Source organism: Eucyclogobius newberryi, unplaced genomic scaffold (assembly GCF_026437365.1).
Source record: "Eucyclogobius newberryi isolate DKJ021-1_F unplaced genomic scaffold, fEucNew1.0.hap1 SCAF_17, whole genome shotgun sequence".
Lineage (NCBI taxonomy): Eukaryota > Metazoa > Chordata > Actinopteri > Gobiiformes > Gobiidae > Eucyclogobius > Eucyclogobius newberryi.
In genome coordinates this window covers 27,335,181-27,347,811 of record NW_027315801.1, presented here as the reverse complement: position 1 = coordinate 27,347,811, position 12,631 = coordinate 27,335,181, and the positions used below count along the sequence as shown (strand labels likewise).

At 40.9% G+C, this 12,631-nt stretch overlaps 1 protein-coding gene across 1 annotated transcript; it reads right to left on the bottom strand.

The window, feature by feature from the left end:
* Positions 1 to 8,991: 8,991 nt before the first annotated feature.
* LOC140363273 (amphoterin-induced protein 3-like) lies at positions 8,992 to 12,166 on the bottom strand. Its single transcript, XM_072449746.1, has 2 exons — positions 11,683 to 12,166; positions 8,992 to 11,238 (listed from the first exon to the last, which is right to left on the bottom strand). Exon 2 carries the CDS (start codon positions 11,211 to 11,213, stop codon positions 9,834 to 9,836), a length of 1,380 nt encoding a protein of 459 aa, XP_072305847.1. The 5' UTR covers positions 11,214 to 11,238; positions 11,683 to 12,166; the 3' UTR covers positions 8,992 to 9,833.
* Between the last annotated feature and the right edge of the window lie 465 nt (positions 12,167 to 12,631).

The window sequence follows — 12,631 nt, the reverse complement described above, 5'->3', positions numbered from 1 at the left end:
GTATCTGTATCTTCCCCCCACCCATACAAAAGCCTTTGGAAAACATTTTGTTTCCTAAAATCGACTCAGCCTCCTGGTAAGACGTGATTATTATTTCATTATGCAGAAACATTTTGTCAAGATTCCATTTCAGACTTGACACAAAGCATAGCGGCACAAATCAGTAAATGTAAGTGCTCCCGCAGAGAAAGCCACGCGCACAGAGCAGCATCACTCTCCTCCCTCCGAGACTCACGCGGAGAGCGATCGGCCCACGAGACGAGATCATTACTGCGGCTCAGGCTGATGCGGCTCCAGGCGGCTCCAGGCGGCTCCAGGCGGCTCCAGGCGGCTTCAGGCGGCTTCAGTGTGTGCTTTGCTGAAATTGGACGCCAGAGGGGGTATTTGCACTACTCGATGTGGGTTACACAGACAAAGAAGAAATCGCACAGTACTACTTAATTTTAAAGTGCAAATGACCGTTTTTTCTAATTATTGCGTAGTTTGGCGGGTCAGAACATATGGTAAATATTTATCATAGTTTTACATGTCAAGTGGCAGTCCATGAAGACAAATTGGGATAATCTGTTGATGTCAACAAGCAATATTCCAGAGAACCTTTTTGGACGGCTTAAACAATAATTTAACAAAATATGTGTTACCAGATATTATTTTTCAAATCACATCTATTGTGTATTTGGCTCTTGTTCAGTGCTGCTGCTCCCATTATGCACAAAACGCGCAATGAATAGGGCAGGGGTGTCCAAACTGTGGTCCGGGGTCCAAATGCGGCCCTCAGACCATTATTGTTGGCCCTCCGGCTTCCTGCTACGTTGGTCCAAACAACAAAAAGTAGTACTTTTTATTGTAAAATAAAAAAAAAAATCAATATTTTTTTTTTATCTTAAACCAACCGAATATTAATATTACAAGTTTTATTAAAGGTGTGGAGGCTCATCGAAACAATGTCAAATGCTACATTTCGAATAGTTCACTTCATTGTCGGGTTGTTTGTGGCCCTCTGCTCCGTGTAAGTTTCAAAATGTGGCCCTCTGTGAAAAATGTTTGGACACCCCTGGCGTAGGGCATCAGGCGCCCGAGGGGCTCCAACCTGATCAGGCAGTTTGGACTGAATGATGTGGACTATTTGTGCAGCAGCTGCACTGTTCCCTTTGCAATCAAACGGTGAGCCTACAGTAGGTATAGTCTGCCTTTCTTTAACAATACAAATTAGGACTCAGTTTTGACGTGCAAAAGTATTCTAGGAATCCCAAGGAGTAAAACGAAAATATTCAATTAGAAACCATGAAAAAGAGTGAATGGAACAAGACTTGTGATTTGTGGAGCTGGTGCAGCTCCGCGGAGCTGACACTGCGGTGTGCACAATGTCAAAGTTTTGTTTTCATTAATGCATCAGAAAACATCAATGATTTTCAGCCTGTAGTGTTTTATAGAGCCTCAATCTGTTCTGCACAAGAGCAGGAGAAGCTTCAGGTGACGCTGGGACGGAGCAAGGACATTTAGGGACATTATCATCAACAACAACAACAACAACAACAACAACAACAACAACAACAACAACAACAACAACAACAACAACAACAACAACAACAACAACAACAACAACAACAACAACAATTAATTAAAAACATGTACGTATTGTTTACATATTCAAATAGGGGTGGGGGCCTGGGGGCACCACTGTGGCCCTGCTCTTCTTTACAGTTTGGTTGCAGTAAATACTTGTGGAATGACCTCTATGTCACATCTCCTGCTCATGTCCAACCAGGACAAAATTGGTCAAACTAGACAAAAAAATTGCCAAATCTTTTGTGAGATCTAAAAAGATCGCTACTCTTTAGTGAACTGTGCAATCCAACCTGTCATATGCTCTTTTATAGCTCACAAATTGCATTTGAAAGTAAAAAAAGAAACAAAACTGTGTCACGTCTAACTATAGCGCATGTGACAGGCAGGGGGCGCTGCAGTTCAGAGTTACAGCATTATCATTTAGAAGAAGATGCTTAAGTTAACTTCTCTTTCAACTTCAGGTAAATTAACTTTCAGATCGTCCACTTGTTCACTTGTAATTTCTTTGGGATGATCAATTCTCAAGTGAAACAGCTTTGGGTTTGTGCGATCTTAAGTGTTATGATGTTAAAACAACAACAGATGGTTATAAAATAAAATCAAACCTGCTTGTAATACGGACTTCCATGTAAATGACTCAATTCCTTCAGGGATGGTGCAGCAGCTGTTCAAAACGAACAAAACATCTTGGTAAAGTTAGTTGGTTGTTGTTGAAAGACACAGATCTACAGTGTCTTCATTATATTTTCTCGTTCTCTGTTGATCAAAGGGGACCCAGGGATCCTGTCTGTGTGTCACACTTTTAAAAGTGTCACATCAACGCGAGGAAAGCTGCAGGATGTGGAGCTGACGAGGACTTGCTGCTGAAGAGGTGAGGACTCTCCATTCAATTATTCCCCCTCAGAAGAGATGATTTACAGGCGACAGCTGGGGAAATACAGGCGAAGCCACTCATAATCCAGTCACACTTTACTTTACTGTAATAACAGAGTAATGGACAGAGGTGGGAAGTAACTACAAATACTCTCATTACTTTAATTGTGTAGATTGTTTGGGGTAATTGTTGTTTTAGAAGAGTTGTCGAAGAAAATCGAAGACACACTGATGATTGATGTGGTTGAAGTCTGCTTGTTGACCCTAACCTGGAATATCCCATGAAGAGGCACTTCAGGAGGATCAAAGTCTGGGCAGTGTGTTTCCCGTACTTCATGTTCTGAATGAGCGACTTCAAGGTTTGGAGTAGACAGTTGTCGATACATTCGTTTCTTTTCTGCACTGGTAAAATCAATCAGTCAAATAGGCTACTTTGTTGTGATTGTATTGAAACATGTAAATGTATTACATTACTACATTGTAGGACTATTGAATTAGTCCCGGTTTGGACCTGGTTCAATTCTGGGTTACTTTTAATTTCAGTTTCTAATATTAATATTAATAATAATAATATTTGTTTATTATTATTAGTTTGTTTTGTTGGGACAATATGAGTCAATGAACATACATGATATGCTTGCTATCATGAGTGTAGTTATGTCTGAGTATAATGCTTCCTCTCTAACTGGTTTTAATTTACAAACCCCCGTCTGTGTTCACATTCATTTGTGTATTTGATAAACCGCCAGTTGTCTGGTTTGCACAACTGCACATTTTTTAGGCCTGTTTTGGAAGCAATGAGGCCATCTCCAAAAAAAGATCCATCCAGTTTGCCAGCATTGAAACAAATATATCTGTGTGTGTGTGTTTATCTGTGTGTGCATATTCAAGTAAAGTTTCCAATTAGGATGAAAGGGCTGCAGGTGGTTTGGGTGATACCACGCCGCATCACAACTGGCACGTGTAGGAGCTTATGGGACATGTGGATGTTTCTGTGTCTCCTGGAGCCACTTCTGCCTGATTATAGCCCTGTTGACAGGGCAGAGCCTCCACTGGCACAAAAAACAATTGGACTCAAGCTATTCAATTCAAAACAATATCAGAGTAATTACATTCTTGAATGCGTCATTTGGCATCCCTCGGAGAAAACAATTAACCAAGTACCATTTCAGATTTTTATTTTTTCTTAAATGTTAAGGATGCTTGAGAATGCTACTGTTGGTTTTAGATTAGGTAAATTGGGCCAAAATATGAGGTTTTCTGAAGGCTAATCAGAGCTCTCCTGGAAAGAAACTCTCCACTTTTGTCGGTTTAATTCTTCAATGTTGACAAGGAGGACCTGACTTAATCTGGTCCAATTTATATTTAAACCAATAGTGAAAGGCAATTACATTTGGACTGGGTGTTTCCTGTAATATACCTAAAATAAATGTGTGGGTTTGAAAAATACAATTTAAGTAGCTTAACTGTGTTGTGGAGGAACTTTAAGCACTGAAATCGGAAGTAAACGTTAAAACACACAGGAAAGTGGTAAAACTGAGCAGGCCAAAAATGATAATGGGATTATTTACACGTGCATATATGACATCAAATAGAACTTCAGGTTTGATAAGGACATATTATACCGTAGTGAGTGGCAGTTGAACTTTGGATTTGACATGGGTAATATTGATTGAATCTAAAATGTTTATCATCCTGATAGCACTATTTACACACTCTATTATTGCGATAAATCAGAAATGTGTAAAATGTGCTTGTAAATGTGGTGGTTAAGCGTTAGGAATTGCACAAAAATGGATTGTAAAATCAAACTCAAAAGTGAAAACACATAACATTATTTGAAAGATTACAGTTCATGTTTTTGTGTATTAAACAAATGTCTTTTTTTAGAACATGGTCAGGAAAAAAAATGCAGAAGTTGGTTGTGGAAGTGTTGAAAAGGCAGTTTCCTGGCACATAACCTAAATTGACTTGAGCTATTCAGAGCAAATCTCCCCTATTTCAGAGTAATTAGATTCTTGAATGAAATGATTTGGAGTCCCTCGGAGCCCAGCTGATCTGGGGAAAACAATTAATGAGAAAGAGGGAAGACGTGTGCGTTAATTGAAGCTCGATGGAGTGTTTTCTTCTGGAGAGGCCTCCTTTCAGTCATCAAGGGGCTTTCTTTTACACTAGAGAAATTTGTTCTGAATAAATCACACTATAAGAAAACATAACTGATATGAGGAAACATGGTGCATATGTAAATCGTATGAAACAAGGGCTGGCAACACCATTGGGCACAACAATAGTACCGTAGTCAAGCATAAATTGATCTTAAATTTTCCACAAAGGAGGAACTCATGAAACTGCGGAGAACAGTCGTCTTACCCGGAGATCGTCACGTTATCCCGGCGCAATACTGACCTAACCTAATACTGATGTGCAATTCTGTCATATGTGCAATTACTGTGAAATTCATGTGCAATCTATGTGCTGTCGTGACACATATAATATAAGATAAGATAAGATATTCCTTTATTGTCCCACATGGGGAAATTTCATTGGTGCAACGCAGGTAGATACAGAGGTAGATACAGAAGAACAGATCACTTATAGGAAGTCTGAAAAACACTTTCACTAGAAGATCTCCTATAGATAAATAAAAACTCCCATAGACAAATAAATAAATACCATTGCATGTGATCCCGACAGTAATTGCACATGAATATGTGTCACGACAGCACATAGATTGCACATGAATTTCACAGTAATTGCACATGAATTGCACATGAATTCCAACAGCAATTGCACATATGACAGAATTGCACATCAGTATTAGGTTAGGTCAGTATTGCGACGGGATAACGTGACGATCTCCGGGTAAGACGACAGTTCTCCGCAGTTTCATGAGTTCCTCCTGTGTGGAAACGCGGTACGGCGCCGGCCGGGGGGCGGGGCCGGAGCCGGGGGGCGGGGCCGGAGCCGGGGGGCGGGGCCGGAGCCGGGGGACTCAGAGCCAAGACACATCGCAACGACACGACGAAAACACTCAATCCAGCCGAATAAAGTCAAAACAAGTTAATTTAAAGCGATTCCAGTGCGTGTCCCGATCGTTCGTGAAGTTCCTCTTTCATATAAACGTGTATATAAACGTGTACCGACGACACGCCGTACTTTAGCGCGGCCGGAGGGCGTGTCCCTATCGTACAGTAAAATAGAAAAAATATACTAACTATATTTACAAAATATAGGAGATAAAGCACAATAAGTGTGAGAAAGAAGAGAGAGCGTTTACACCGGGCTGCCAGCTGTACCAGCGCCTTATGACATATTCATGTGTTGTTGTTGTTGTTGTTGTTGTTTTATGGCGGTTGGCATCCGAGTGTTGCATTACCGCCAGACTTTATTCCTCAGACTTTTCGTAGTCCTCAGACTGTCGTAGTCCGTAAAAGAACTCCTTCCATTGCTTTGGTGTTACAAAGCCCATGAGGTCATGATATGTCTTTGTGACTAGAATAGTTGTTGTTGTTTCAGAGACCAACCGGCTTTATTCCAGGGAGACCCTTCTTCATCTTCCTCTCCCTCTTTGACGTTCGGTGCTTTGGAAGTACAGTGCAATTACTGTTGGGATCACATGCAATGGTATTTATGTATTTATTTGTCAATGGGAGTTTTTATTTATTTATAGGAGATCTTCTACTGAAAGTGTTTTTCAGACTTCCTATAAGTGATCTGTTCTTCTGTATCTACCTCTGTATCTACCTGCGTTGCACCAATGAAATTTCCCCATGTGGGACAATAAAGGAATATCTTATCTTATCTTATCTTATCTTAAATCAGTGCAAGTGGTTTATTTTGGCCAGAAGATCCTAATCTAGAAAATATTTTGCTCTAATGTTTTGTTTTATGCATCTGTTCTATCACTTGCTTTTTTATCTGCCTTTTATTAAATTGCAGCAAAGATGACTCGACTTCTTCCTTCTTCCATTAATTTCTATAATGTTTTTTTTGGGTTGCTTTTAGGTGCTTTGTGAAAGGTTACAAATAAAAAGCCCCAAATGTCTCCTGGATCCTGCCCTGTCCCAGTCCCAACTCTTAACATGCTTTCTGCTCTCACTGCTGCATTTGTCCTAAATCTGACTCTTACATAATATGCCATAGATCACTCTGCAAAAATGTCTCTTGAAATACTCAAATGAAGTCCACCATGTTTTAAAACCCCATTTGCTAATCATATCACAAGGCAACACTGGCCCAGATGTGCTGCTGTGGCAGAGCTTATGTCCAGATTGATGGGGGTTTGGGGAAAACTAGTGAAATAAACAAAGCAATAATCTTCTGATAACTGCACTCATCTAATGTAATCTAGTCTTTTCTGAGCCTATAGAAGAAAAGGGTTGACACAGATGACATTACATACTATACTATATCAGTCCGGATTGGAAAGGTGTACCTATGACATTATGATGATGTAATAATGTGCATGGCAACACATAAAGATGAGTATGAAAATAGAATGCATTATTGTTATCAAACAACATGCTTCAATGTCAAGAGAATCTTCAACAGACCAGATACCAAAATGTGATACGCAGTTGAACATTTTCTAAAATAGTGATTCATTAATTCCCATATGTAATTGGAAGATAAAGTTGGTGTATCTTTGTGCCTGTCCCAAGCCCGGGTAGAGGGCATACGACTGAAAGTGTGTATGTAAACACAAGGAGGCACACGTTCACTGTGGTCACAGATCATGTATACTGCCCTGAATCCTTCTTCAGCCTCTTGCATAATCCCATTCAGTAATTTGAGTCCTGTTTCACATTGTCAGGACTTTGCTGATAAAACCTTTATAGTGTGATTAAACCAGGAGCCATGTTATGACTATTGCTTGATTCAGAAGGATTTTTACTAAATCCCTCAGTTGTGGTGCCACTGTCCCACTTTCATGCATCATTGTCCATTTGATTCAAGATCTCAACTTTTTTTTTTACATTCAAGAGAGGTAACAATTTCACTCCCTACAATCCCAGAAAGATCTGTTTTAATGAAGGATTTGGGTTAATCAAAGGGTGCTTTGTGAACCAAAGGCTCACTTCTGGTTACTACATCTTCTCTTTGACATTTTATGAGGGATTACATCTAATCCCATTCAATCTGGCTGCAATCCCCCAGATCCACCCGGTTTTTGGCATCAAGATGAAAATACAATCCAGTAAATTATATAAATTCTTCATGGGCCCTAAATAAATTGATTTTTGTCTTTGAAGGTCCCAGTTTGTCTCATCCTGGCACTCATCCCTTCATCTCTAGTCATCCATATGTTCGCTTTGGTCTTCCATGACATCAACTCTTTTCCAATCCCACACACAACGCATTTGGTATACCAGCGTCTGTATACAAGCCCTTTTTCTTTTGTTATTCTGCATAATCCTCCCATTTTGACATGATACACTGAATTAGAACAGAGTATTCCCTCCTGTGTTCTCTTGTCAGTGCCTCTTGAAGAATTTGTCACTCCGGTTCACATTTTCTGGCCTGCTTGTTGTGTTGGGACACGTTTGATCAGAAAGTTCTTTTGAAGCATGGCCCAATTGGTGTTTCTAATTCTAATTTGCTTTCTTCCCATTGTGACAATCATTGTGTTCTTTGTTGCAACAGGTTAATGTGAAGCTGTGGGTTGTATAATGCCTCGCAGCGGGACGCAGCGATTGTTGGGTTAGATACAATGTTTGATCATGAAGCTTGAAATGTAGTTTTCCTTTTCAATGATTTTATTTCAGAAAACACACTCAAAAGTAAATAAACAATAGGATGAGGGGCCGTTTACACAACTATGTTATTATAGTATGATTTTGGTTCTGCGACAAGCTGACCCCCTGCCCCGTGTGAACCCCGCCTAAGGCCCAAAACACTGGCATAGGCTACAGTCGCGCCCCTTAACGGGAACAAATAGTAGAAAATGAATGATTTTGGTTCAATGGCTTTTTGTGTTTTTACATTTTACTGACGTTTTTTTTGTCTGAACCTTTAGAATATCATGGAGTAGAATTAAAAACTTAATTTCAACCATGTTCAAATTTGAATAATTCCCTGTAAGCAATAATATACAACCAAGCACCAGATATTGAAGTTAATTTGAAAGTTGAAGTTTCCGCTTCTGCATAGCTCACGTTTATCTCTGCACGTTTATCACTTGGGAGTGTAAGGCCCAATTGAAACATGCGAGATAAATGCTTGCTGTGGAGCGTAAATACTAGCCACCATGCAGCCAAAATCACACCCTAACCCTCACCATAACCTAACAACCCTACAAATGTGGGAACATAGAGCCGTGGGAGCTTATCTCGGTTTCTCTATAGCACATGTATGCGGCCCCTGAAGGACGATTACACAGAAAGGGGGTGGCTTCTTCTTTTCTGCCTACATTCTTTTTACATGATGAAAGTCATAAAACACACATTTATTTAACATATTTGATAGATTTGATTCAAAGAACATTCTCCAACAATCTAGGGCCACATAGTCTCATAGTTGCTGCGTTTGAAGAATATATGCCACTTTGGATGACCCTTTCAAAGTAAATCTGGTTTAATGATACAATCTTCCACAAACTCGTTGCCAGCATGTGATTTGAATTGATGAAGTCTGTTAGCTCATCAATATACCCAAAGCATTAGATTTCAGATTGCATTGCATTACCAGTGTTTCCAAGCTACATTTTACTGTCGCTTCTGGCTGTATATCTGATCTTATCTTCAGTCCAGCCAAATGGAATACAACAACTTACTACTTGAAGTCCATTACAGCCATAAACTGCTTTAACATAGTTTCTCTCTGTTGTAAAAAGCAAGCTACATTTCTTTTTCCTCACTTCGCGGTTGCTGAAAAAATATGCCCCCTACCTTTTCCATTGAAGGAGTTTGTGGGGCAAGTTATTAGCCGATCTTAAAGCGTGATAATGGCTTGGCTGTGATTTAGCAGTCAGTTCTGGGAGCAGCGTAAACCACAGCTGAAAGTTTCCACCCCGACTTGAAGAAGCTGCCACCATTGAAAACATATTGCGGATTTAAAACAACTTGGTAATAAAGTATGTGCCCTTAGCTTTGAAAAGAAAGGCATATAAATGAACACAAATGACTAAAAATATACAATTACATCTGCAATCATTTATGTCATGATGTTTTCTAATTCTGGCCTTTTTCAAATAAGCTCCATAAATATAAAACTAAAACTTATAGTAGACCTTTAGTTTGTGAGTGACTTCAGACTCTGTGGTCTTCTGAAGCGACAGCCCTTAAAAGAAAATCTACTATTAAAATGTGTAATTTTGATAGTTGCAATAACCATTCTTAGCTGACCGCATTGTGTCAGTTGCACAGTACTTCAAAGTATTCAATTTGAAACCATTAACTGTCTTGTGTCCACTCCTCTGTGACCCCCGGGCTCATCATTGGCTCCAGAAATGCTACGTGCTTGTCGCTGTAGGCTTTGTTCTCCCTGATGGAGGAGGTGAACACCGAAGACAAACTGCTGGGGTCGTAGGCCGTGACCGAGGGCGGCTTGGGTTGTTTACAGCTGCTGCAGCGACAGGGGGTAAGGTAGAGGTACATAAGAATTAGGATCATTGTGACCGCGCACCCCAGCAGTGTTGTATATCCCGTGTTGAATGACTCAGGTGGAGGCAATGATACGGTTACATTCAGCTCCCGCGTGGCATTGACCCCGAGCTTAACATCGAAAGCTTTGCATACGTAGAGCCCTGAATCGTTGACCTTGACGGACTGTATCTCCAACGTCCCATTGGGGAAGATGGTAATCAGAGAATTGTTTGTGCTGGCTGGGGTGAGGTAGCCCCTGCTTGGTGTCAGCCATGTATATGATAGCTCAGTGCTTTTCAGGGATGTTTGGCAATCTAAGCTAATTGTATCTTCCTCTGTGACCAACACAGTGGATAGGTAGACCGTGACTGGAAGTGATACAGGCTTTTCGAGGGTGCAATTGCGGAAAAATTGTGTATGATGCAAGAACTTTATAGACGCCCGCATTTCACCGTGGATTGAGCATCTGTGGTCGTCTGCAAAGTCTCGCAGCGTGTCGTAGTTTCGTACCTGCCAGTGCCAAAACATACTGTACATAGCACAATTACAAAGTAAGGAATTATTATGTAAATACAAGCCCCTTTGGACCAAAGTAGGTAAAGCTTTAATATCTGCCCAGGGTAAATTGCTGAAGCGATTTGATGAGAGGTCCAGCATGGTTAAAAAGGGATGTGTATTGTCTTGTATGGTGAAAAATGGGAAGTCTGTCAGCTGGTTAAGGCTGAGATAGAGTTTCTTTAAGCTACTCAGACCATTCAGCATCCCAGATTCAACTTGTGTTATTTTGTTGTTGTAAAGTAGAAGTTCCTCCAATCGCCAAAGTCCATGGAAGTATTGCTGTTCAACCACATGGAGTTTGTTAGATGACAGATCCAGGAACCGGAGACCAGAGGCGTTTTGGAACACACCTTCCCCCATATTGGTGAGCTGATTGTGAGCAAGGCATAGATTTTCTAGCCTGGGCATCTTCTCAAAGCTGCCAGCACCCAGGTAGAATATATAGTTGTGGCTGAGGTCCAAAGTGATGGAGAATGTGGGTAAGAACTGGGGGAGTTTGGTGAGGCCCGTCGAGCTGCAACTAACGGCGTCGGATATACAGAGGCACATATTGGGACAGGTGCCATCACAGCAGCAGACGAGACTGAGGAGAACCAGGAAGCAGCTGCCTATGGGCATGTGGTCCGGCATGGTTTCAAATGATGCAACACTCCTTCTGTAAACAAATCAAAAAGTCAATAAAGTCATGAATATTGACCTCAGCATATGGTAACGTTGATTCAGTTTTCTCTTGTCTCATTAAATGTTTATTACTTTGTAACCTCACTACATATTCTTTCTTTCTTTTAAAGGTTTTCCGGCCCAGGACAGTTGTAACATGAAATGAGGAGAGAGAGCGGGTATAGACATTCTGCAAATGGTAGAGGGCTGGAATTGAACCCACTGGCGGGCATGAAATGAACAGATTATAATAGAAAATAGAAACAAACCAAAGTATATATGACATAAGTAAAATTCCTATGATTAAAACCTGAAAAAAAGCTAGTCACTTTTAAAGTTGGTACAATCAATAGAATCATCATTACAATTGCAATAAGTGCATGAAATATTCCGCTGTGCCAAAGCTTTATTCCATAAAGTAAATTGACATGCACTCTACCTTAGCCCATGTAGTAATTACGGATGCGGTGGAGTTGAATGGCCAAAAGTTGCATTTACAGACACGTGTGAAACGTGGTTCACCGAGTTGATCCCACTTTATTCCTGAAACTGAAAAAAACCCATCAAAATAGACCAAAAGTATTTCCAGTCCAAGTCTGAAGCTCACGGCTTAGCTTCTACAAGCGATTTCACTTCCTCTCATTTCTGAATTGGCTTCCATTGTTGAGTGAGCACCGCATTTCTGTCAAATCCTCCATGGTTTTGTATCTTCCTCCCAGGGCGATGGAGACACAATGCGCTGCTACTGGCTTTCTTGTTGTGGGCCAAGTTTAAGGTTCCCCACTGGCTCGCCCCTCTCTCTCCTCGTCCCCAAACGAGAGAACCGCTGTACAAACATCCTGCAGAGCTTTGCGGGCTTTAACAAACAGCACACAGCTCACTTAATCCCCCACAATCCCCTCCTCCTTTTTCGTGTCATTTACAGACCAGCCGTGTGTCTGCCTCTCTCATCATTAAGTTATGACGCCGCACTAGCCCATTCACAGAGCCATATCACATATCATCACATCCGCTTCATATTCAATTTCAATAACGCCCCGTGTTTCTCTTACTAAAGCTTTGAGCCAGGGTTTGAAGTGGATAGAAACTAGGACTAAAACGGGACTAAAACGGGACTGAAACGGGACTGAAACGGGACTAAAGCGGGACTAAAGCGGGACTTAAACGGGACTAAAGCGGAACTAAAACGGGACTAAAATGGGACTAAAACGAGACTAAAACGAGACTAAAGCAGGACTAAAGCGGAACTAAAGCGGAACTAAAACGGGACTAAAACGGGACTAAAGCAGGACTAAAGCAGGACTAAAGCAGGACTAAAGCAGGACTAAAGCAGGACTAAAGCAGGACTAAAACAGGACTAAAACAGGACTAAAACAGGACAAAAGCAG